This window comes from Athalia rosae, chromosome 3 (genome assembly GCF_917208135.1).
Source record: "Athalia rosae chromosome 3, iyAthRosa1.1, whole genome shotgun sequence".
In the NCBI taxonomy this organism is placed as follows: domain Eukaryota; kingdom Metazoa; phylum Arthropoda; class Insecta; order Hymenoptera; family Athaliidae; genus Athalia; species Athalia rosae.
Window position 1 is genome coordinate 10,242,628 of NC_064028.1, and position 24,875 is coordinate 10,267,502.

The following is a 24,875-nucleotide window of genomic DNA, read 5'->3' on the forward strand; positions in this document are numbered from 1 at the left end:
GTTTTCACTCAATTTTCCGAGGTTTGACTTTGGAGGTAAATTTTCTAAATGGCGCATGCACCCAGCAGCTCAGCTGTGTGTGGTGTGGCTGTGTTGGCTGTGTGTTTCACGACTCATCCGCGAAATGAAATAATGCATTTTATTCGATTCTTTATTGAATTAACCAAGTGCTGCACCTTGACAAAGTGATATTGGGTCAGTCAAACTACATTTTATGTAAGGCAATAAAATTTCGGTTAGCTTAATATTTTCGTGAATAAAGTATGGCATAATATAATAATAATTCTTTTGTGAAACGGCCAAGGAGGCACCTGCCATACAGCTAAGCGGGACCCACCTAACATCTCATCGCACATCCCGGGCAGGCAGCGAGCGAGCAAAGCAGGCGGAGCTCGTCTCTCTGTCAGAAATTATTCTATCTGTCACTTTAGTCCAGTAGTTTCATTGTTAGATATCTATTTTTTATCGGATATAGGTTAGAGGCATCCGCTGCTACCCTGAACTCTACGATTCTTTAAACGATTTACAAGCCGTTTGATAGCCCCTTCGTTTTGGTTTGCAAGAGCTAAACATTGAGGCTTTGAATAAAGCTATACTTTTGTTCATTCGATTCCTTAAATCTACGATATTATCATGTTAATTATCATTACAATTTATTAAGGAGTTCAAAGGGTTTGAATGTCACCAGCCCTGCCCAACCCTAGATACCCAAACGCCTATCAGGTCCTTAATTTGTAAAAATTATTCATTTACAAATACTACAGAGCTTAGTTTTATACCACAGCTTGAACACATTTATATTTTTATACAGTCACTTAACAAACGAGTATTTATTTGATGACAACAATAGATTATGCCTCCTTACATACCTACCTGTCTACCTTCCATATTCAATACGCCTACAAACAGTGGGATTTAATTGTTTTGTTGATTCTTTTCTTAACCAGACATTATCAAACTAGGAAAAAATGAACTGCCAAGGAGATTCCAAATTTTTATTTGTATTGCTGAATAATAATTATCAACTTAATTCCAGTACATGTAGAAATGGAGTATAATCAAATATCTTTGTACTGGTTTCCTTTTTTTTTGTTATATCCATTACATCCAGCTTCTGTGCGAATCGTTTAGGGTTTATTTAGCTTCTTAATAAATTCAAGTACCTATCAGTGATGTAATATAGTATATTAGCAAAATCTATTTATGAATGATAAAAATTTATATATTTTCAGAAACATGGGCCTGCAACAGATGTAGCAGCTGTAACTTATCGGAGATTCAGCATTGCTCATAAAAGGAAGGAAGAAACTTTACTAGCTTTAATGACCTCGCAGACGTGACCGTGGTTGTGAACACTTGGCTGTAGATTTAGGTTCATAAAATGGAGAGTGTCAGAGATGAGGATAGGCGAAGGCGCCTGAGACACCTTGAAGAACGGATAAAAGATCCACGCAGTATAACCAATATCGATTGTCTATTAGACACTGTACAGGCCCTCGCCTCTGATTGTGATCACCCTAGCGTCAGACGTATGAAAAACGTTGAGGCTTACATGAACAGATGTAAGAGCATGCTGAAACATTTACAGCGTTGTCAGTACCAACATTAGGAATTCTAATTAAATAACTATTCCGCTTTCAGATGATTCCGTTGCCCGTGATATCTGTAAAATGCGAATGCGTACCGATGATTTTACACAAATAAAAGTTATTGGACGTGGGGCATTTGGAGAAGTTCAATTAGTCAGGCATAAGTCTACACAAAAAGTATATGCCATGAAACTGCTCAGCAAATTTGAAATGGTAATATTAAGTAATATTCCCTAGATAAAAGAATGTAAATAATTAATCAGATATTTCAGTAATCAATGATAAACTATCCAACCGTATTTTATTACAGATCAAGAGATCGGATTCAGCATTTTTTTGGGAGGAGAGAGATATTATGGCGCACGCTAACTCCCAGTGGATTGTTCAACTGCATTTTGCCTTTCAAGATAACAAGTACCTCTACATGGTCATGGATTATATGCCGGGTGGCGACCTGGTCAATCTCATGTCAAACTACGATGTGCCTGAAAAATGGGCAAAGTTTTATTGTGCCGAAGTCGTTCTTGCCCTAGACGCTATACATTTAATGGGATTCGTTCATAGAGATGTTAAGCCTGACAACATGTTACTGGACAAACATGGGCATTTAAAATTGGCTGACTTTGGGACCTGTATGAGAATGGATGCGGTAATTAGATCGTTATTAAGCTGTGCTTTACAACCATTCAACTAGATTTCCAGAAATTAAGGTACATTTCAATTCTCTGTCAATGGCAGGATGGACTTGTGAGATCCGACACAGCTGTTGGTACACCGGATTATATATCTCCAGAAGTTCTTCAATCTCAGGGAGGTGAAGGAGTTTATGGTAGGGAATGTGATTGGTGGTCAGTTGGAGTTTTTCTGTACGAAATGCTCGTCGGGGATGCACCATTCTACGCTGACTCCTTAGTTGGAACCTATTCAAAGATTATGGATCACAGGAATTCTTTGCACTTTCCACAACAAGAAGTAGATATATCCCATGCGGCGAAGAGTTTAATCTGTAATTTTTTGACGGATCGTACAAAAAGATTAGGAAGAAATGGCGTTAACGAAATCAAAAGCCATGCATTTTTCAAGAATGACCAGTGGACCTTTGATAATTTGAGAGAATGCGTACCGCCAGTTGTACCAGAGCTTTCTGGTGATGATGATACTAGCAATTTTGACGATGTTGACAAAGAAGATGGACCAGAAGAAAGTTTTCCTGTTCCAAAAGCATTTTCAGGAAATCATTTACCCTTTGTTGGATTCACTTATTCTGGAGATTATCAACTGATGAGTAGCGGTGGGGGGGAAAGTGTCGATGGGATTGTTAATCATATAAATAATGGTATCAGTGATGATGTAAAAATATCTCAACTAGAAAATTTAATCGAACGTGAAAAACGGCAAGTTGAAACGCTAGAGGCCCGACAAAGAGGTCTGACATCACAGCTGGAAGCGGTTACAAGGCGGGAAGCCGAATTACAAGAAGAAACAGCGCGAGCAGATAAAGAATTAACACTGCTTAGACATAACTTCAAAGAAACGCAACGCAGATTAGAGCATGAGGCTGAGGCGCGACGAAAAGTTGAAGCTGCTTTGATCGAACTCAAGAAACAGTTTGAAGAAGAGCTGTTCAAAAAGGCAAGAGATGCTACCAATTCCCATCAGACATCTGAGAAAATAATAACTCTCGAGAAGCAATTGAAAGAAATGCAGGCAAAACTTGAGAGAGAAACTGAAAGTGCTGGTAGACTTAGGAAACAAGCCGCAGAAGTAACTGTTGCCAGACAAGCTGCTGAGCAAATGACCAATGAGCTCCAAGTTGCTAGAGCGCAGTTGCAAGCACAGAGAGATTCGTTGCAGCAAGAAGTCGCTGCATTACAGGTACATCATCTTCTTCAAATATTTTATTTCATGTTCATTTTGATCTCTAGCCATTACCCAAACAATCCTTGAAATATCAAGTAGAATGTATTCTATTTTTTATCCTAAGGGCCAACTTTCCAAAGAGCGTAGCTCTCGGTCTCAAGCGTCTTCCTTGACTGCTGAACTTGAGACACGATTATCTGGCTTACACGTTGAGTTGGAGCACAGCCGTCGACGGGAAGAAAAAGCAACTTCGGACAATAGACAGTTAGGGGAGAGGGTATCTTCTCTTGAAAAAGAAGCTGCAGGATTGACTCTAGAATTGAAAGCAGCTCAAGCAAGGTATAATCAGGAAGTAGCTGCACATCAAGAAACCGAAAGATCCCGGATGCTCTCCAAAGAAGAAGCAAACATGGAAGTCGTTAAAGGTAATGTAAATAATTATTTCATTAGAGCCTTCATCAGAAAGATGAGAAAGATGGTTAGAATTTGAAGTTCTCTATAGTATAATTTACCGAATTCAGCTAGATATCACCCCAAAAGCGTAATTTTTGTATAGTTTTGGTGGTGTGTATTACGCTAAGATTTTTCCTTACATGCTGCGTAGGACAAGCTGATAGAACTTTTAAAGGTAAAAACGATAATCGATTCAAAAATAATGTGATACTTGATGGCAAAACGCTCCCTACGCCAAACTTAGTGATAATACAATTGACCGTCAACTTTATTGTCATACTTTTTTTCCAATTGCTGCTCCGAATGATCCTGTGAAATTCCAAGTACGTAAACGTGGGGCCATTTTGTTTTAGGATTTGTAATTAATTTTCTTGAAAGATTGTTGAGAGTTATCATTTTAATGGTTCATAATAGCGATCCAAGTTAAATTGAATGAGGAAAAAAGCGGAAGACAACGAGCAGAATTGCTTGCTCAAGAAAAAGAAAGGCAAACCTCTATGCTGTCCGTCGACTATCGTCAAATTCAGCAACGATTACAAAAGCTGGAAGGAGAACACCGACAAGAAGTGGAGAAGGTTAAAGCATTACAAGGCCAAGTTGAACAAGAGCAACAGAAAAGAAATGTTCTGCAAACAGAGTTTGGCCAGCAATCTTCGGAAGCTGGTAGACTGAGAGCTCGAGAACAACAATTAGTCGGGGAAGTGGCTCACCTCAGGGAAGCTAAAAGACAAATTGAAGAAGAACTACACCATCTAAAAACTCAGCGAAGTGTGGATTTGCTACAAAGTAAAGAATTACAAGAACAGTTGGAAGCTGAGGCTTATTTTTCAGTGAGTACTTAAGATTTAATTTGATAGATCAAGGTAAGAGTGTTAATCAAGCATTTTATGTACTATTTTACAGACACTTTACAAAACCCAGACTCAGGAGCTCAGGGAAGAACTAGATGATAAAACAAGACTCCAGCAGGAATTAGAAGAGGAACGCTGCTCACTGGTTCATCAGTTACAGCTTTCACTGGCTAGAGCTGATAGTGAAGCATTAGCTAGATCGATTGCTGAAGAGACGGTTGCGGACTTGGAGAAGGAAAGAACTATGAAAGAATTAGAGTATAAAGATAGCATCACTAAGCATCGACAGGAATTAAATTCTAAAGAACAGTCAATATTAGTGCTCAAGGACAACGAAAATGAGATGAAGAAAACCACTGAGTTGTATTTGAAGGACAAAGAAGATTTAAATAAACGTCTGAAAGATTTACAGGAACAACTTAACAAAGAACATTGTAATGTGGAAGAGATAGATCGACTCAGCGGTAAACTTAAAACAGAACAGCTGCTGAAACAGCAGGCGGTTAATAAACTCGCTGAGATAATGAACAGAAAAGATATATCATCGGGCACTAAAACTAGAAACAAAGTTCCTTCTGCTGATTTGCGAAAAAAAGAAAAAGACTGCCGCAAATTGCAGCAGGAGCTCACCCAGGAGAGAGAAAAATACAGTCAATTAGCTGCTAAGTGGCAAAAGGATCTCCAAGATTTGCAGGTGAGGAATAAAACTTCAATTTTATAATGAATTTCTGACAGTTCTGTTTGAGACATTGTGATTAATTGGATTTATTGATCTTTGTGTTGGATATCAGGCCCAGCTAGTTGAAGAGAATCAAGCAAAACTGAGGCTGCAAATGGAACTTGATTCCAAAGATTCTGAAATAGAAACGCTACAAATGAAAATAGCCTCAATAAATTCAGAGACGGCTAGCCTTTCCTCGGCGGAAAATGACGGGGAAGATACAGTCCTATCTGAACATGGTGCCTTAAGATTAGAGGGTTGGCTCAGCGTACCCAACAAACAGAATATTAAACGACATGGTTGGAAGAAGCAATACGTCGTTGTGTCGTCTAAGAAAATAATATTTTACAACAGCGAAAACGACAAGATGAACGCTGATCCAATACTGATATTAGATTTAAGCAAAGTCTTCCACGTTCGATCTGTGACCCAAGGAGACGTGATTCGAGCCGATGCCAAAGATATTCCAAGGATATTTCAAGTGAGTACAAAATTTACCTTCGAATCAACGTAATCTATTGATTAGTGTCTTCAAAAACTTTTCAATCCACACAATTTGTGTCACAGTTATTGTACGCGGGAGAAGGAGAGGCGAGACGCCCAGGTGACGAGAGTAACGCGTTGCCAGGTGTAGAACTTCCACAATTAATGGATAAGCCTGGTACTTTGTCATTGAAAGGTCACGAGTTCATTTCTATATCTTACCACATGCCAACTACTTGTGAAGTTTGTACAAAGCCCTTATGGCATATGTTCAGACCACCACCTGCTCAAGAGTGCAGAAGTAAGTTCCAATAAGATTCTGTGAATTTCATATTCATTTGTTTTAAAAACTTCACTAATTCAAGCTTTATCTTGTTTTTCTGCAGGGTGTCGAATCAAAGTGCACAAAGAGCATTTGGAGAAGAAGGAAGACGCAATTGCTCCATGTAAATTGCATTACGATCCTAATAGCGCAAGAGAATTGTTGGTCTTGGCAGGGAGCCCAGATGACCAAAAATATTGGGTGACAAGGCTGTCAAGAAGGATTCAAAAATGTGGTTACAAAGCCAACTCACATGTTGATGGAACAGGGCAGCGTGTTTCTCCAAGGTAGCGTAGGTGGCCAGCGCATCCGCGAACTTAGTAGCTCTTGTGTTGTGGCGTCGCATGAATGGGTGTAGAAAGGAGGTAGTGTTTGTTTTTATTTTCTGTATCCAGTCGACTTCATAGGCTCTTAATCACACTATTTGCTTCTAGCAATAATTATTCAATAATACCTGCTGTGAATATTTGGCCTGAGCAACAGATCATAATCAATGCAGTAGAAAATACCAATTCATCTGGTACATCATTTACAACACCTAGTTTCACTTGATTAGAAATTTCGCAACCTTCGATACCATTATAAAATTTTCTGCTAAATTTGTACGCGAAGACATAAAGATAAACAGATCACACACCTGTTCTAAACCAGATGATTATAATATACACGGATTTGATATTAGTGTAACTAGAATAGTAAAGCTTTGCTTTGCCAAACGTAATGCGCGTATGAAGCTTTCATTATTAGTTTTTTTTCTCTTTCTTGTATTTCAGAGACACCATTCCATTACTCAACACGAGACTATAGATCTAACTACGATGATCACTACTATCGGTATACACTACGAATGTAAAATTGTTGTTAATGTCTAAGTTTGAGAATGCGTGATATTCAAATAGGGCCTAGGCAAAACCTGTAGAATACTACAATACGTATCCGTGTTATGAATGATACGAAGTTTTATTTGCACTAGGCGGAAGCTAATTAAGAAAACGGACTTCCGCGAGTCCGAATACAAGTTTTGTATTGTAAACACCAAGGGCGAGGAATCAACAAGATTAGTTGTTATCCTAAATCGAACAATATTGGAAAAAATCCGGGGTCTGAGTTCGGACCTAGATTGATTCCGTGTGAAATATCCTGCCACTAAAATCGAAAGGCAGGGAATTTTTTCAGATGCACGAACGAACTTGGCTATTTCTCATCTCTGGTGCCTACAATGAAATACTTTGGTTTGCTTTTATAGCCTCCGAATTATTTTTTCTCCTTGCTTCAGTTTCGGTTGCTTCTATCCATTGCGAATAGACATCTAAAGACATCTAGCGATACATTCCCAATTTTGATTAACAATCACTCTCTTTTGTTCATCGAATTATTATAGGCATTTGTTTGTTTCATTAAATACCCATATGTATATTTACGAGGGACGTAAAAATACAAGAGGGCATTTTTCAGAAGCACGCAGATAATACAATAGTCACTTGGTGACTAGCTCTCCAATGAATCCACTAGACTGTTGAATAGTTTTCGAATATGATTCAACTTTTTCCCAACCAACTCGTTATGTCTGAGGGCTATTTTTTTCAGCGTGCTTGTTTCTAATAAAAGGGAAAAGGTAGCACGCTCAGAAAATGCATGTTTCAAATAATTGTGGACGGTGCTATTTTTCTTAAGCCATTTGCGGAATCTACCTTTTAGAAACTGTAACGAAAAATCAACGAATTTATCGGAATACAGAATATTAGGGTTGCAAAACACTTTCTCTGCCAAGATTATTACAAACAATGAATGATCACGATTGCTCTCCAGACATTTAGTTAAATACTTCAGTTATAGATGCAGTTTTTTCAGATGCTTTTCCGAGATGTTTGCAAATACTGAGATTTTGATCTGCATTAGCATGGTGTGGTTTTTTGTACAATACGGGGTAGCCATAAAATCTGAAATCATACTTTTAAACAGACAGGGATCATTTTCATTCTTCATCAATCAATGCTAAAAATCTTAGCTTTTATGGCCACCTTTTACAATACATATTAGTTAGAGGTCTGATTCTCATGGATTAAATTTGCTTGCTGCCCAAAGCCTCGCTTTGGTTCCAGCTTGATGAATAACATTCAATTCAAATGCTTCCCAAATTTTGATTTTAGGGAATCTACAAGATCGACGCTAAAGCCTTACTTGTCGGTTCCACAACGATCTGCTACTCTACCTGCCAACGCTGGTATGGGCAAATGATCTTGAGTGTTTTCCACAACGATTTATCAAAAATGAGAAATTAATCCTTTTTTCCTTTTTCTGTTCTTTATGTATGTACGCAATCATACATATTTACATATACATGTATGTATATTTTGGCCGCTTTTTTTCTGTAAATATGTCACATACACATTGTGTACCTATAATTTAAGTGTTCCCTGTAGGATTATTGCGCATATGATTTCTTTTTTCTTTTGAATCAACAATTTGACAGCAGCTGCTATCGATGAAGGTTCTCTCACAATAGTTCGATTATCCAAACATAAAACCATAAAATATTAGCATTGATATATTGCATAAATTTATTGATATTTTAACAACGAATACTTTTATTCTCATCGCCTATTGCACTGAATAACATTCATTATAATAGAATCTCAAGATCCAAAAAAGTTGAAGAAAAAAATTTTCCTTGTCGACTCAGAACTGTAATATTGTAGAAAATATTTTTCCTATTTCTTTGAATGTTCGCCTGGCAAAAATTTTGACTTACATCCTATCATGTGAAAATCATCTTAATGTGTGATTCTCTACAATATTAACGTGTAAATGATATGAAAAAAAAAATAGGAAACAAGAGTTTGGTAATACTTGATACGAAGAAAAAAAAAATAGTAATAATTGTTGGTGCGCAAACAAATAAAACTAGCAGTCGGAATCGCATCATTTTGATATCGTTGCCAAAGTAAAGTAACAACAAAATCCTTAAAAACAAGAACAAACAGGTGATTATGAAATAAACCGTTTTGCTGTTAGTAAATATAATGTAATGTACATATCCGTACAAATAGTTAATTATTTAATCATTTTTGCCATTACGCTGACCGACGAGCTGGGCACTGGATCGAAATATAATTATAGATTATGCTTGAAAAAGTAAACTCAGATAATTTATTCGCAGATACATCTCTGCAGTTATTTGAACTTGATTTTCCCTGTATATAATTAGAATGCTGACTGGGAACCTAGATTTATGTATCAAAAGTTAACTACATCAACTTTGAGTGCATAAGACAACGAGATTTGAGTATGTGAAAAAAAATTGTTTATACTTTCAGGTATTCTTTATCAAAACTTCGAGTGTAATTGAATTAGCATATACAAAAATAAGTATTATTATGTTTTATACATTCTGTGAATTAAATATTTAATTTCTTACTTTACGATGATAATTATTATACCTAATGATAATAAATTTAAGAAGATCATTCGCCCAGCTAGCCATGGCGGCCGCCAAAGTTAACGCGATTAAAAATAACAATAAAAATAAAGATACACTAACTTAATTAACAGGTACTTATCAAAAGAAAGAAAGAAAAAAACTAATAAATAAAAGTGCTAGGGAACAGCGCTATGAGTGAGCTTCTTTGTATAGTAGATATATAAATGAATTGTAGATTAAGGATTTATAATGTAATATAATAATGTTATTGTAATATTCGGGTATAAAACGTGCATAACTAAAGTTTACCACACTTCAAACATCAGGTGATTCTATGTAAGAACGATACTTATTGTTTGTAACGCAATTTCGTTCCACTCATGAATAACATTGCCTGCAGTCTATGTCGGATAGATTACGGGCCAATCCTAAAGTCTAATCATTGTTAATTGACATAATAAAAATATTGAAAGATTATTCTCTGTAGGATTGACTGGTACAGTTTTTAGCATTAAAACACCAGAAATATTTTCTGACCGTTTTAACTGTTTATACATTTACACGTAGTAGTCCGATTATTGGGTGAGGTATACTACTAATCTGAGCTTGCATTAGATCTACTCCACGGTGCTCCTTCCCTTTTCAGTCTGCCTTGGCCGTGAAAAAATCAAATCGACAGAGGCAGCTGATTAGGACTTAAACCCAAAAAACTAAACTACTGCCCCGTGCCTTCCCTCCCATTTGAAATGAGTTTGAGGAGGAGAGATGAAAATATTAAAACGAGAAACTTGTTACAGCATATTTTATTATTGTTTAGTTATTTACAATCTGTATATTACTAATTAATATTACGATTAAAACTATTTTGTAGATAATATGCGCCGGCTCATTATATGCTCATTTACACCACATCTGCTTGTTCCTTACCGCTTAGAATTTCCAGGACAGGAGAGAAAAAAGTTCCAGAAATATTGGTATGGTAATATATCAGTAAGACAAATCTAAATTTGCTATGATTTAATCCAGTTTGTTTTTTCAGTTCTCAGGCAATATCGGAATTCATCGACTGGCGGACGATGATATTTTTTTCTCAGTTTATTTGGTATTCTTTGAAAGACTTCTTTTCGCCTTCAGTTAATTCGGTATTTGAATGACGAGTTCGCTTTCTAGATTCGCTTTATCTGACCTTATGTATTTTACGCGGCAGAGTTCATCATGTCTGTGACATTCCAAGATAAATATACACCTTGCTTCTATAAACCATATTGGTGAACGCCTGAGAAAGCAGCGTATAGCGTATCATTGTGAGATAAATTCTACTTGTAGGTATATTATATCTTGAAGTGGGAATGATACCTGATAATTATGGGGGGATGATTTATTCAGTATACATGTATATGTATTTCACATCTTGTGATTTATCATTATTATATTTGTTTAAAGTTAGGTCACTAGCTGCAAGCATCGCACACTCAGACGCATTAAATTATTTGTCATAACACTGCAGAATCAAGTGTATAACAAAGTACTTTTCTTCGAGGAATACTAGTTTTGATTTTTCTTCTCGTCTAGCTGCAACAGCTCTCAATCTATGCTTACATGGATGATAGTTATTTGTGTGCAAAGCTTGATGGGCTCTAACGATATTGGAACCATTTTACATGTGACAAGTTTATCATATGTTATGTATATATACAACATAAAAGTTCTATCTCATCTATATTTAGATTCATTAAGATTTGATATTAGTTAATAAATACATGCAAGGCGGAGTGAAAGAGCGATGAAACTGGGATTAAACGTTGACTTAGTATTGCATCTGATCTATTTCCACGTTGTACAAATTGTTTTATCCCTCACAATTAACAGACTTATACTGCTACGTTTTTCTGCAACTATGAATCAAGCGAGCTTTAGAAATTTGTAATATTCGAAGGTTCACAGATTCTGGTGCTGAATTATTTGGATTTATCAAATAACTAGGTAAAGGAGTTAAAAATTTCTGATTCTACCCAGTTAGTAATCATTGTTGATGGCTCAGACGAAGGGGTTGAAATTTTTATCTTTCCAACTTGAGATTTTGAGTAGTACAAATTCGAAAACGTCTTGTAGTTACCTGCCGCTGTCTTTCTCTCCTATGAAGTTTACTGTTCTTCAGAATATTTTGTCAATCAAATTTCTTAAATCGCGCGAGTCTCTTCCTGCCCTAATCCGTTGAATATTTAAGATAATTAATATACGTAGATGGTCAATAATCCTGTCAGGTGGAGTACGTATTAGAAAAATCTTGAAAACTTGACAAAAAAAAAATTAAGAAAAATTCCAGGTGAAGCTGGCCAAATCTACGTTAGAAAATTTGTGTAATTTCGGCAGTAAAAATCGTAGAAAAACTAATGAATTGTGAGATAAAAAGGACCCGTGACAAGGACCAGATGAATTTGTATGTTTATAATGCAAAGAATGATTCAAAGCCGGAATGATATAATTCTAATTTTTTTCAATGCATTTCGATCAATATTAAATATAGGATGACAGGAGAATTACCTGGTGATGACAACACGCGACGTATCAATATCAGTCTTAATCTTAACCAGCGGCAGGTACCATTGAAAAATCTTATTATCTATTCAGTTTTGGATACATTTTTGTCAGTTTTATTGTTTTCCTTAAACTTTGAAGAGACTATAACACAGTCTCGAGGCCAACGATTATTTTCTGACTAGACTAACGAGTCCTCGATTCATAAGTTTTGGTTTAGGTAGCTTAACTTGAAGAGATGTTGATTGTTGATTTTTTACGGATTGCGAGGAAGAAGATTCTCTGGACGCAAGTCCTTGACGCTTGAACGATTCCTGCTTGGCACCTCTGCGCAAACAGACAGCACCTCACACACCATCTATTTATTTCTAGGAGAGAGAGGGAGAGATTGCGGCCATTGGTAATGCGAACATAAAATTACAAAGCTTAATTAATCGAAAAATGTTGCTACGGAATTGTTCGAGTATTAACTCGTCTGAATTACGTTTCAGCTTGCAGTGGGGTTATTTTATAGTTTTGTGAAAAGTGAACAATGCAAACTAAGCAAGAATAAGCTATTATATCATGATTCTTCTTCCATATATGAATGGGTGAAATTTGTATGACTGATGAATGAAGATAAAAATTAATGTTTGATTTCTGAGACGAGCTGTCATTGCAATGAAAATTAGTGAACATTCCATTTACTTTACTCTACTTACAAGTAACGTGTGAGATCCTCGACATCAACTAGCATAGAATCTTGTTCCATGTGTAGATCGTCTCGCCTAAGCAAGCCTTCTACGAGTGCTTCGTTCAACGCTGCTATGCGAGCATGTAGATCATTGGCAACTACTTGCAGTTGAGCAACATTTAGCTCTGTTAGCAAAACTCGCGAAAGCCTGCGCCTCTCATCACCCAGTTGAACACCAACCTGACACAGAGAATAGCTTGAGTATATTTCTAAAAAAAATATGTTTCTCCTTAATTCGGAATTGATCACAAGTTCTTACTTTTTCAAGACTAGACCGAACCATTTCTGTGATAGGACTTTGTTTAAGTCTCTGTCTTTCAACTTCCATTTGCATGTGAGCCATTTCTTTAGCTTGTGCAAGTGCCATCCTTGCTTCTGTCTGTAGTCTGGCTTGCCTAGCAAAGAAGTCTGCCTCATCCACTGGTGCAGTTGCATCAACTCTCAATGGGGGAAGACTTAAAACCTGTGGTCTGGTTATAGGTGCCCTTATTTCAGACGATATTGGTCCTGGAGTTATGTCAGCTTCGGACACAGGTGACTCTGTGTCAGACGATGTCTCATTCATGAAACAAATTTGCAGATTCATTCCTGGAATAATGAATGCAATGCTGTGAGAAATCCTTTTCTTTGAATAATTTAATTAGCTGTTTCATTCCATTTTGATACCAACCACTCTGAAGGCGTGACTGTAAACTGGGCTTCCGTCCTCGTTCAGATCTAAGATCATCTGCATCTGGACCCATAGCGAGTCTTCTCCTGATTTCTTCCCGATCATTTCTCCGCTGAGAACATTTGCGCAACAGATAATATATTAATCATTAATATTTAATAGAGGATTAGCTCGATACTCTGCTTGATTTTGATCAATTTCTCACTCAATCGGACCTGGGGAGATACGAAGGGATTGCTCTGGACGAGCCTATCGAAACGTGCGACAAGATCTTCCTTGTCCCGATCTTTTGGTTCGGGATTTCGCCCAGCTGCCACCGCTTCTACGACTTCGGCTACTCTTTCGTCTTCCTGTATTATGTACATTATGTCTGAGACGTCACTATTCATTATTTCAATACGAAACGTTGAGTATATTCTTACATCCAATAATTATTCAAGTAACATGTGCTAATCTGACGCTACATTTAGGTACTTTCCGGCGTGTGTAACCTCGATTAAACTGACAGCAGACAGCTGGAGTAGCAGACGTAATTTTTAGCAGAAGTTAATGCTTGTCAATTGTTCAACATTGTTGTTGATGTCTGAATTTGAATATTGGCGCTGTCCCGCAAGAACAGCAATGAGCGAACTCCAGATGTTTCAAATAATATTGTGATAACTTTTCTAATGATCTTGCAACATGACTAGAAAATTTCTTTCTATTTCTCGTTCGGAGAAAGTACAGAGAGAATTAATCGTCCTGGGTCTACGGAATCGTAAAAAAAATATGGAACGTGTTATTCGAAAGTATGCATGGCAACTGAAATAGGTTTCTTGAATTTAGAAGATCGATCGAATATACCGATGAAGAAACAGAAAATCTTACAGAAAATCGTAGATTTTGTCGCACTTACTAGATCAAACTCCTTATCGTATGTAAAAGTGTACAAATCAGCAACGAATCGGGAGTCTTTCTTATAATGTCGTCGCGATTTAATACTGGTACCCATTTTTAATAGTATCGTATTTGTTATATTTTCTCGACCTCGACTTTATTCGTGACAATCAAAGCACCACTATAATATTAACACTGCTGATGAACACTTTTATGATATTCCAAAGTATTCGGAGATGAAATTAGATACAACACAACAACCTTCTGGAGTTGCCAGAACTACCTAACAATGGGACAAAACTTCCAAGACTATATTTGTGAGAGGTAAGAATTGATCTCAACGACGACTTCTGAGCTGTAAACGCTTTTAAACTGGCTAGTGAAAGTCTACAAGTAGAGAACTCGTTAAAATTTCCTAAGCTACGGTCTTTAATGTATATAAGGTATGTAGGTAAGTATACATATAGCAAAGAGAGCAGTTGAATTTCATTTCCAGTTTAGACCTATGGATCACTAGATTATTTATTTTTGCTTTAATCGTCGAATAGGTGAACGTTTTCTAATTTAGGTGCTGATTTTGACTATTTCTTACGTACAGCGATGATTACAAGATAGGTAAGACGTAGTTTTTCTCGTAAATATAGGTATATAATTTCATCGGTCGGTTACCCATGCGTGAATTTGTTCAAATGTATACCTATGTTACGTTTAATGTGGTGACTGTGGTCCTTTAGATTATCCTTTTGTTATTTTATTCATTATTTTTATTTACTCTTTCTTCGATTATTATTACACGAATATATGTATACTTAGTTGTCCGGAGGGTGTGAAAGTTGAATCGATCATTCGTGTGCACAAGTTTTTCAAAGGTAAATGCATCTAGTTCAATATATCTATGCTAGATCTAATACGTGTACATTACTTTTTTCGTAATTGCATTTCATTTATCCCTACAGATAGTACACTGTTTTCACCATCAAACGCGACGATGTATGTAATATAAAAAATGGGGAAATGATTCATTAACAACAACCTTAAATCCATAATGCATCGGTGTCGCCATGAGAAGCTGATAGAGTGGATCATTTTCATCGATTATTTCCATCATCATTGTCATAATATCGACCTGCGATTTTATTGTTTTTGGACTTACGTAATAGCACTTGGAAACAAACATTGACGGTTGTTTTATCAAAACCTAAGTCCTTTCACATATGTATAATTATTTTACGCACTGCATGTTCAGGAACTGTATGATCTTTACTCTACTTATGTCATTCAAGTTTACTATTAATTCACACCAATTAATTACAACGAGTCATTGAAACACCGTTCAAAGTAGATCAATAACATTTTAAAAGAGCACTGCAGTACAAGGAGCCATGTTAACCGTAAACAAAACCAACGGATTAAATAAATTGTGCAGACATAGTTCGGTGGATAATTCACACACTTTTAAAGCTGTAATACTTTTTTTCAAAGCACGTGTGAGATATTAAATTTCAGTTTCACTTTAACGTCAATAATATCGTATAGTGTAGCAAACTTCATATATACATCGGACAGCACTAGAGACGTATTTATACTCTTATCAGTTACCTGTACTAGTTACATGTTACGATATACAGCCAGTGCTGTAACTCTGACATAAAATTTTCTGAACCCCGATTTTTGGACACGTGTGCAAGACGATAATGGATAAATTTTCGTTAATTTCGTTAATTCATTCCTAGAAATCGTTATTCGTGTAAATTCAAATATTTTTTTTCAAGTGATGAACGGCAATTTTTGGTGTCGATTGAGGACTATAAATGTCTTAGAATATTTGTGAATGAATATTAGTTTTTATTTTACAGCTACTCCTGGGCCCGACCCTAATTGACACGCCATTGTTCTAGAGGCAGGTTATAGCCCCTCAATTTAATATTGCATATTATCAGTATTCGTGGTGGCAGCGCCTGCAGTTTTAATGTATACAGATACAGCAAGAACTCGAATGCTGATTTTTCACCTGCTTCAAAAACAGTTTACCAAATCATATTGAAATTTTGTCGTACGTTTTCGATACAGGATTATCTAGACCTTCACAAGTTTGCGGGACATTTTTTCAAATCGTAATTATACGAGTCTTCAGCAAAGCTCGATAATTAGTTGATAAATATAATCCATAGGGAATATTATTGGCAGATGGAAATGATGGAAAATTAAAGGAAGAGCGTTATTGAATTCCGTGAAGATTTCGGATTTTCTGTTCCATACCTCAACAGCAGTTTTTCCATTAACAATTGAGGAGCCGGAAAGGTCTAAGTCCTTGGGTCGAACGGCGGTTCGATGTCTGGACATTACAGGATGCATGTTTTTATTTTTATAATCCGTGGCATGTATAATATTTAAAAAAAATTTTATCGAACCTTGACCGAAAGTGATTAATAGCGAAAAAAAACTTCTAACACGCTTGTAAATCTACCGCAATTGAAAACGAAAATTGTAACTAAACTATCACGCGATGATAAATTGTTAGTGAAAAACGATTAACTGAACCGACTAGCACGGGTGCGTCACTCGTCCGTTAAATTGAGTCGTCATAATTTCACTTATACGTATGTTAAAGTATATGTAACATATCTCCAGTTGATGCACTATACGTAAAGACAGCGGTTTATTATCTTCCGACAAACCACATCACTCGCACTTTGTAATATATGTACATCACATTATATTTTTAGTCACCAAGTGTCAGAGTTTATCCGGATTTGTAAAATATTCACAACACAGCTCTTGGGATTTTAAGCCAGCTTTTGAATTTCTAATGACACATGATTTAATTACCCAAGTTATTAGTTGGAACGGGATTAAATAATTTGTTATGATTTAAAACTGACACGATTATTTCACAATAGGAATAAACGAGCAAGTTGATTTCGTTAACTTGAGTATTCCGATGACGACAGAATGTGGTTAGCAGCTGTTAATTTTTAGAGAATTTATACGAAAGAGCTTTCGGCATCTGGGGCTTGACTATGCTCTGCGACAGACTGCAGGATTCTAGAGCGTATTTCTATCAAATTTCAAACTCCAGACTCCAGGGATAGAAGTACTCGACGTAATCGCGATCGACGTCTCTGCCAGCTCCGTTTGTTTCATACAAGCTCGCCGAGAGAGCTTGCAACCAGAGATGTTTTGAGTTGGAATGCGAATTCATCGATGCAGCGATCGTTAATTCAGACCAGAATTCATAGAGGAGACTTGATATTGTTCGATTCCGAGCTTATCGGCATGAATGAGGTCAGTGCGCGAAGATGCAGCTTAAATTTCTATGCAAATTGCATCGATCAAAGCCTAGAAACTCGCTCAAGGAGTAGGAGAATCGTGGAGAGAAATCTTTTGTGTATTGCTGAGTGGGAAACTTCTTTTGATTTCAGCTATCAAAGTCAGAGTAAGCTTTGATTTTGTCGTGAAAAGAGTCTCTAAAGTCTAATCGTGGGTCGATTGAGTGAGAAAACTACACATTCAGTTTACTGACATACTCACCCTGCGTTCTTCTTCACGTGCAGCTCTCAGATGAGATTCAATAGCGTCCAAATCAATTTTCGGCATCGCTGTCTCGATATTATAGACGTCAAAACCACCTGCAAGAATCATCGAAATTTGTAACCCATCATTTTAATCAAGTCTCCGTAATTATTCGAGAAATAATCGGGACTAACCAGGTCCACCAACGTCGGTATCAGCGCGACGTTTGTCGGGTCGTCGTTGCGGTTGATTGGTATGGGTTTGTTGGCGTCTCCTAGCTTGATTTCTTGCCATTTTTTCCTTTTTTCTTGTATCGACAATGGCCTCCGGCAGGTTCCTGTCCATTAATTTATTTGTATCGAGTTGATCCCTGGGGTGCATTAACTGATTATCTTTTATTAGATTTTGTCCTGTTTTAACGACGGCAGCCCTTGGGGCCGAGGTAACCGCGACGGAATCCATCAAGAGAACGTCTGGTACCGGTTGGACGTATTTTTCAAGGTCAACGCCTATGTCTCTGCCGATACTTGAAAGCAAATCGATCTCCTCGAGTTTGGTGTAGGGTGCCAAATCTGAGTAACTTTCCGAATCGGTATTCGTTTCTGAATCGTCGTTCTGATTCGAATTTCTCAGAGTCCCAGATGCAGGCTGTAGTTTTGATCCTACTTGAGAACAATCGGGAAGGGGCAATTTCTTAGCTTCTCTTATAAGATCGATGGTTTCGACCGCAGGTTCCGGCTCCTGTTTTGCAGAAGTGGGATTACAAAAAAGCAATTTTAAGTATGACGATTAAAAATAGGGAATCGATTATGCCGCAGACATATAGTTAATCTTTACCTCCCCGATTTCGCTAGACTTTCCCGAGTCTACAATTCGCTCTATTTGAGGGAACTGGAGCGTTTCTTTTACGGCGGTTGTCAGCTCGACTACTTCAACTTCTATGGCAACTTCACGTGCTTTTCTGTCAACGACAATTGCTTCGCAAAGTTCAGATTTTGAGGATTGTTGTACCGTGTCGGCGAGCCCCTCGCTTGGTTCTAACTCGGTAAGATGAGTCTCCGCTTCGATGACCGAGTTAACGTTCACTTCCGGTATGGGAGACACAACTAATTCTGCGGACCGTGATACCTCAACACTCTTCACGTAATTTATACACTTTACTGACGACGGTAACGCCGATTCGTAGAGTGAGTTTACTGTCTGAAAAACGGAAGAAATTTTCATAAGGTATTTTTCGTATTTTATATCTTTTTTAAAGGGGATATTCTGCTGAAAGATAATGAATTTTTACTCACGTGAATATTGAACTTCGGTTTCTCGTATATGAATTTCCGATCGGCTTCTTGTCCCTGAAGATGATTAACGCTTTCGTCGATCAGATTCTCGTCTGTGTTATTGTTGTATTGATTATTGTTCAAGTTGCAGGCGACTTTGGAGATTTCGTAAGTTTCAAGCTCGTCTTCAGTGAGATCTGTGTCGGATAGTAAAGCAGTTGCGAGGTGTTGAAATCCTGGATAATTAGGATTCACGATTCCTCTACACCTAGTAGGAAGATTTCCTTCTTCCGACCAGTCCGACCACTCGGAAGGCGTCAATTCGTGCGATGAATCCCCGACAGAATTCCGACCTGTGGAATAGATTTTAATAGACTGATTGTGAGTTTTAGGAACATGCTAGGTTTCGCTAAATTGACGAAAAGAATAATTTCGCCTTTTGTATTTGTTTCTGTAGAGGCCGGCTACGTCGTTGATTAATTCAATTAATTTAACGATCGTCACTCGCTCCACATTACGTAATAACATTATAACGTCCGCCTCGAAATTCCTAATGCTCCCTTCACACCGAATTACAGAGTTTAGAGGAAAATATAAAAAATTTATGTACAACAAGCTGTGGAAGTGATAACGTACCTTCGTAGTCGGCCAAACTTTCAGCCGAACTGCTTTGATAGAGTCTTGATGCCGTCAAATTGTTGTTAATGTTATTCCGTCCATTTGAATGATTCACTGCTGTATTATTCGAGTTATTTTGTAGTCCGACGTTCTGTGTAACCGGCCACGTGCCGGCCGGATTTTCGCCTGTACCTCTGAACTCTTTGAATTGATCCTGCAAACTAAATGCTACGGTATTCGTTCTGTCGTTACAGTTTTGTATCTCTTCAGAATTAGAAGACGCGCTTATTTCGCTCTGCTGCAGAAGTTGACTGCAAATGTTATAAAGAAATCATATATCATTAATTCTGCACAATTCTCATTAGTTTATCACTTCCATTAAAAGATTCAACATTTTTCCACTTACTTATTGTTCAATCCTTGATGCATGGGCAACGATACGACAGAATCCTTCAACCGCATTGCGAAATTGCTCTGCAACATACGAAAAATAATTCCCTTCTAAATAAATTCATGCCCAGCATTGACGTAGCGTACTGGAGGGTAGATCAAATATTCACGGTGTTGTATAAGTGGAGTGGAAAAAACTCAAGACAACTAACGGTGTACGTTGGAGAATTCTTGAATTCATTAATTCATGTCCAAATTCACGAAAACAAAAAGAAATCCACTTTCACATTCGCTGGCAAAATTGAAGCTTAAAACGTATCGCACGTACAGACCGACGTACGTTTAGCTGACGCGTAAATTTTTCGCGGAGATTACAGCCCTTAAAAATCCGTAAGGTTTCTACCCAGCGTTTCGGCTTTTGTGATTGCAGCAATGTGCTTTTCAGCCCCAAATCCAATCAGCTTAATGATTGTTACAGGGAACTCGGTGGCGATTCAAAGGCCGGTTGGAAAAATGAGTGAAAAAAAAGGTGAGGAGAGAACGATTCTGTTGGACACTTACCCACCATCTTCGGTCCAAAGGTCGCGCGCGCACAACCTGACTGTTCTCGGCAGCTTATCGACCTCCAACCAACACCCTGGACGCTCGCCAAAGGCGCCGAGGCGCGGGGGAGTCGGTTGGTTGCGCTGTCGCCTACCCCGATTTCCTTCCCAAATACCAGAGGCAATTTCGAAGAATAACCCCAAGAATAATTGAGAACTAAGGAAGAAGTTGAGACGAAGAGAAAACCGATCCCATAATGTCGACGAAGATCGGCCAATTTATTTTAGCTATATTCTTCCTGTTTTTTTTTTTTTTCTGTTATTCCTCGATCCCGATACGAATCGCGAATTTAAATATTTTTCATAAATTTTACAAACCATATGAGCAGTAAATGTGAGTAAAGAGCTGCGTATGGATGAGAACTTATGGTATAGGTTGACCCAGCGTAGGAAGAATGCGACGGATAAGGCTTTGGTGGATCGATAGCAAGTTCTGCCGGTGTGACGTCAACCGCATCCAGTAGAGAAATTCTCTTGGGGTGTCCAGGCGTCGAGGAAGCGGGGATGAGGGGATGAATAAGGCGTCGAGAGGGGCGATTTTAGGACCAGATGTGGGACGGTCTGCGGGGGGCGAGAAAATATAAGATCTGCACGTAATTTGGCGGCCAATTAAAAAGACGGATCTCCATTTACGCAAGAATTAGGTATACCGAAGGAAGAGTTTTCTAAAATGATGTAATATATGCAGTTTTAATCGCTGTATCTGCACGGATGTATATATGTATACCTTCTTCAAGACGCGCCGTTAATTAAATTAGCTTCGAGTATAATAGGACGCCGTATAATCTGTGCATCAGCTTGCGGTTTATGTTTACGTATTTATGTTATGAATACGTTGCGAAATATGAGCTAATATATTCTGTCTATGTCACGTACCCCATACCCTGTGTATAACATGCATATGTGGTTATATCGATTTTGAGGGTTGAAATGAGAGAAAACCGCTACTATACCGCGGTCACGAACGTCCTAAGCGGACGCAGTTTTAGGTAAAAGTTAATTTGAAATTATAACGACACACCTACATATGTGCCCTAATTTCGTAAAAGGTCCCTTATTGGCTCAGGATCTGTACACATGGCTGAAGTGTGAGAATACTTATAATTAGTATCTAGTATTTAAGTTATTTGGAAAATTATTTGTACAGAATCTGTGCTCGATAATTGTACAGTACACGGTTATTCAAATATCATCTTTTCCGAGATTTCATTCATCAACATATTTCTGCATATCGTACAGACACACGCGCTCAAACCGTGGTATATGGAAACCACCCCTCACCTTGGGGAAGGTCACCGGAACCGTAAAATGGCGCCGAGGGTGAAATTCTCAAGGACAACCTTTCGCGGTTCGTCGACTACATCGCATTCGGAGTTTCAAATGTAAAATTAATGTCACCGCGCATGGTCCGGTAGCGAAGTAGGTATGTGTATCAAAATTGTTTCATGATCAATCTGTGCAATTTAAATTCTGGAATCTCGGGAAGAATATATCATGCGCAACGAAGAAAATGACGATAATTAATTTTAGTAGTCAATGTGTGTCGTTATCGTGTATGGTGATTATAGATCGGCAGCGCAATATTTTATTCTGTTTCAACCGCTCAACAATTTAGATGTAAATTTCCGAGTCTTGCACGAAGAAAAATAAGAATAAGAAGAAGCCGGGCGTCGCGACGTTAGAGTCATTGATCGCGTGGTTCAGAAGGACGCTAGGGAGGTTGAGAGCGTAGGGGTGAGCTTCGAGGGATGAGAAAGGGAGAAAAACGGAGTGGTGTGAGGTATCCTTATCCGAAAACTACTCGCTCTCAATTCGCAAGTTCCAATACGTACTGCTGCACTTCGCCGTACAAATATCCTCGACAGTGTATACATATATGTATAGCTACGCTTTATGCATATTGCGTAATGTTTTCCGTGGCGTGCATATTTTCATGTATGGAATTAAAAATACAATCGGCGCACTTATTTAATATGCATGGGAAATGCAAAATATCATGAAATCGCATGCGGCACGTGGGTAGGAATTATATACGTCCCTGAAAACGATCGAGATACCTACCAATTATGATATACGAGGGGATGGCGTTATAATATCGGCTTTAGATAACGATCCAGCGAAGACTTTGTTATTTTGCTCCTATTGCAGTCGACACAATTGATCACCTCTACATGATACCAAAGCAAAATGAGGGATGATCAGATTACGTTATTGCTTTGATTGATTTTTGCTTCGTTCATTACTTCGATATATAGTTGAAATACGGTGTTCCTGTATCAACTTAAACGAAGACTATCAATTCCAGAATTCATCTCAATGTGAAACGTACGATATTTCCTAATTTACGTCACCCGTTTTACCCTATATAGCCTTAAACAATTTTCAGTTCCAATTTTTTGCTTATCCTGTGCAGCGGGGAAAATTGTAAGCTGTATCATACAGCAAAGATCTCGGAAAATTGCATGGAGAAAAGAATAATCAAAAACACAAAGGAATTACATTCACCAATTGCCATTGTTATACAGGTACATTGTACTTACCACAAGAGTCTGGAGAGTGTATCGTTGATTTTTCTCTTCTTGGAAAACAAATCGCCAGAACAACGAGATGAATCAGCGATTAATTAATGATCCTTTGTACTATATAGATTGACTCCAGTTTTAAAGTAAGCTGCACGACATGCCACGAGTTGAAAGCTCATACGGATAGGTTCGTTTTGAATCACAGTTTATAATTTATTCTATTTTTCATGTGCATTCATTTAATTGCGCAATTAATTATTAAATTCTTTTTATAGCAACTGCAGCGGGACTTCCAAATTCAACGCGTTTCCAGACTACCACACTGTGCCCGGTGCCTGGAAATTTGTTCCCTCATTTCACGTCAACCCCAGCAACCCTTGAATGCGAAGCGCTTGCGCGTCCCACCCGTTTTTCTCTGTATTTCTGCTGCTGACGAAAACCTCGAGTGCCTGAAAAGCCACTCTGTACCATCCTGTATCTGCGTATAGCACCCCTCATTCTGGCACTGAAGCCTAAAACAGGGGCACGATACTAAAGATGATAGTTATGAAGACCCGATGATAACACAGATTCATCCTTATCTATTTTTTCGCTCAATTTATTCATTTTTGTAGACAGATCGTCGTGGCATAACGTACCACGTTTGTTTACGGATTTTTGTATCTTGACCTTCAAATTTTATATCTCAAACTCAAACTGAAGGTGGTCAAAGACCGGGAGAGCTTGAATACAATTATGTGAAACCTGCTGAAGGCAGAGGGTGCATGAAGTCGAAGTCGGTTACATTTCTAAACGGCTTCCTTATCATTTCTGATATTTCGAAAAGAAGAGGATTAATGATGGTTAGGTAATTACTATTATATGTACTCTGGGATTATCCTATCAAATTTATCTAACAATGATCGGAGCAAATGAATTAATTAATATACAGTCTTTCTACATTTTAAGTTTAGCAGAATCAAACGAAACTGAAATGCCAATATTTGCCGTTGATTTCTTTGAGTGAGAAATAAATTCATTGTTGTATCGGTCATGTTCATGTTTATTCAGATTTGAAACGGGCGCTTAGCGATTGACGAATCACGTAACACCGTTGCTAGGCGTTCAAGTTCACGTTCAAATTCGATTGAAATCACACTTTACCTCAATGTAGTGGTTTCTCGTTTTTTTCTGCCAGAGAGTAAAATAATACGTATAACTTGGTAACAATATTGTTGAAACTACTTTAAACTGACGTGGATGTAAAATACCTGTAAATATACCCACGTTTAACCGACAATGCGCAGTTTCCTGATCGTAGATGGTTCCATTCGAATGAAGGTCCCGGGAGTTGCGATCGAAGGAATGGAACCTGCAATTCAGGAGACTGAATTCACATTCGGAAAGGAAAGTGCAAAAAAAAGAAAAGGATAGTCAGCTCATAGTGAGATTGAATCTTT

At 37.8% G+C, this 24,875-nt stretch overlaps 2 protein-coding genes across 10 annotated transcripts; one reads left to right on the top strand and one right to left on the bottom strand.

Annotated features, from left to right (window-relative positions):
• The first annotated feature begins 37 nt into the window (after positions 1–37).
• Positions 38–10,575, top strand: LOC105692204 (rho-associated protein kinase 2). Of its 6 annotated transcripts, XM_048652745.1 has the most exons (13): positions 38–195; positions 1,233–1,562; positions 1,642–1,802; positions 1,900–2,238; positions 2,328–3,464; positions 3,574–3,874; positions 4,317–4,732; positions 4,806–5,447; positions 5,545–5,955; positions 6,042–6,258; positions 6,344–6,566; positions 7,053–7,113; positions 8,430–10,575. In XM_048652745.1, the coding sequence occupies exons 2-12, from the start codon at positions 1,382–1,384 to the stop codon at positions 7,084–7,086; spliced, it is 4,062 nt and encodes a 1,353-aa protein (XP_048508702.1). In that variant the 5' UTR covers positions 38–195; positions 1,233–1,381; the 3' UTR covers positions 7,087–7,113; positions 8,430–10,575. The 6 variants fall into 6 exon arrangements, 4 of the variants coding, with proteins under 4 accessions (XP_048508702.1, XP_048508701.1, XP_012266677.1 ...); XR_007277629.1 differs by having other exon boundaries at positions 6,344–6,644; positions 7,053–10,575; XR_007277628.1 differs by lacking the exon at positions 7,053–7,113 and having other exon boundaries at positions 6,344–6,644.
• On the bottom strand, positions 10,488–23,749 carry LOC105692206 (general transcriptional corepressor trfA). 4 transcript variants are annotated; one of them, XM_048652746.1, is made up of 11 exons: positions 23,455–23,749; positions 20,329–20,396; positions 19,941–20,233; positions 19,326–19,657; positions 18,868–19,230; positions 18,225–18,771; positions 18,049–18,146; positions 13,642–13,753; positions 13,231–13,559; positions 12,940–13,151; positions 10,488–12,565 (listed from the first exon to the last, which is right to left on the bottom strand). In XM_048652746.1, exons 2-11 carry the CDS (start codon positions 20,382–20,384, stop codon positions 12,409–12,411), a joined length of 2,499 nt encoding a protein of 832 aa, XP_048508703.1. In that variant the 5' UTR covers positions 20,385–20,396; positions 23,455–23,749; the 3' UTR covers positions 10,488–12,408. The 4 variants fall into 4 exon arrangements, with proteins under 4 accessions (XP_048508703.1, XP_012266681.2, XP_020711629.2 ...); XM_012411258.3 differs by lacking the exon at positions 23,455–23,749 and adding an exon at positions 20,874–21,022; XM_020855970.2 differs by lacking the exon at positions 23,455–23,749 and adding an exon at positions 20,653–20,671.
• Positions 23,750–24,875: the final 1,126 nt, after the last annotated feature.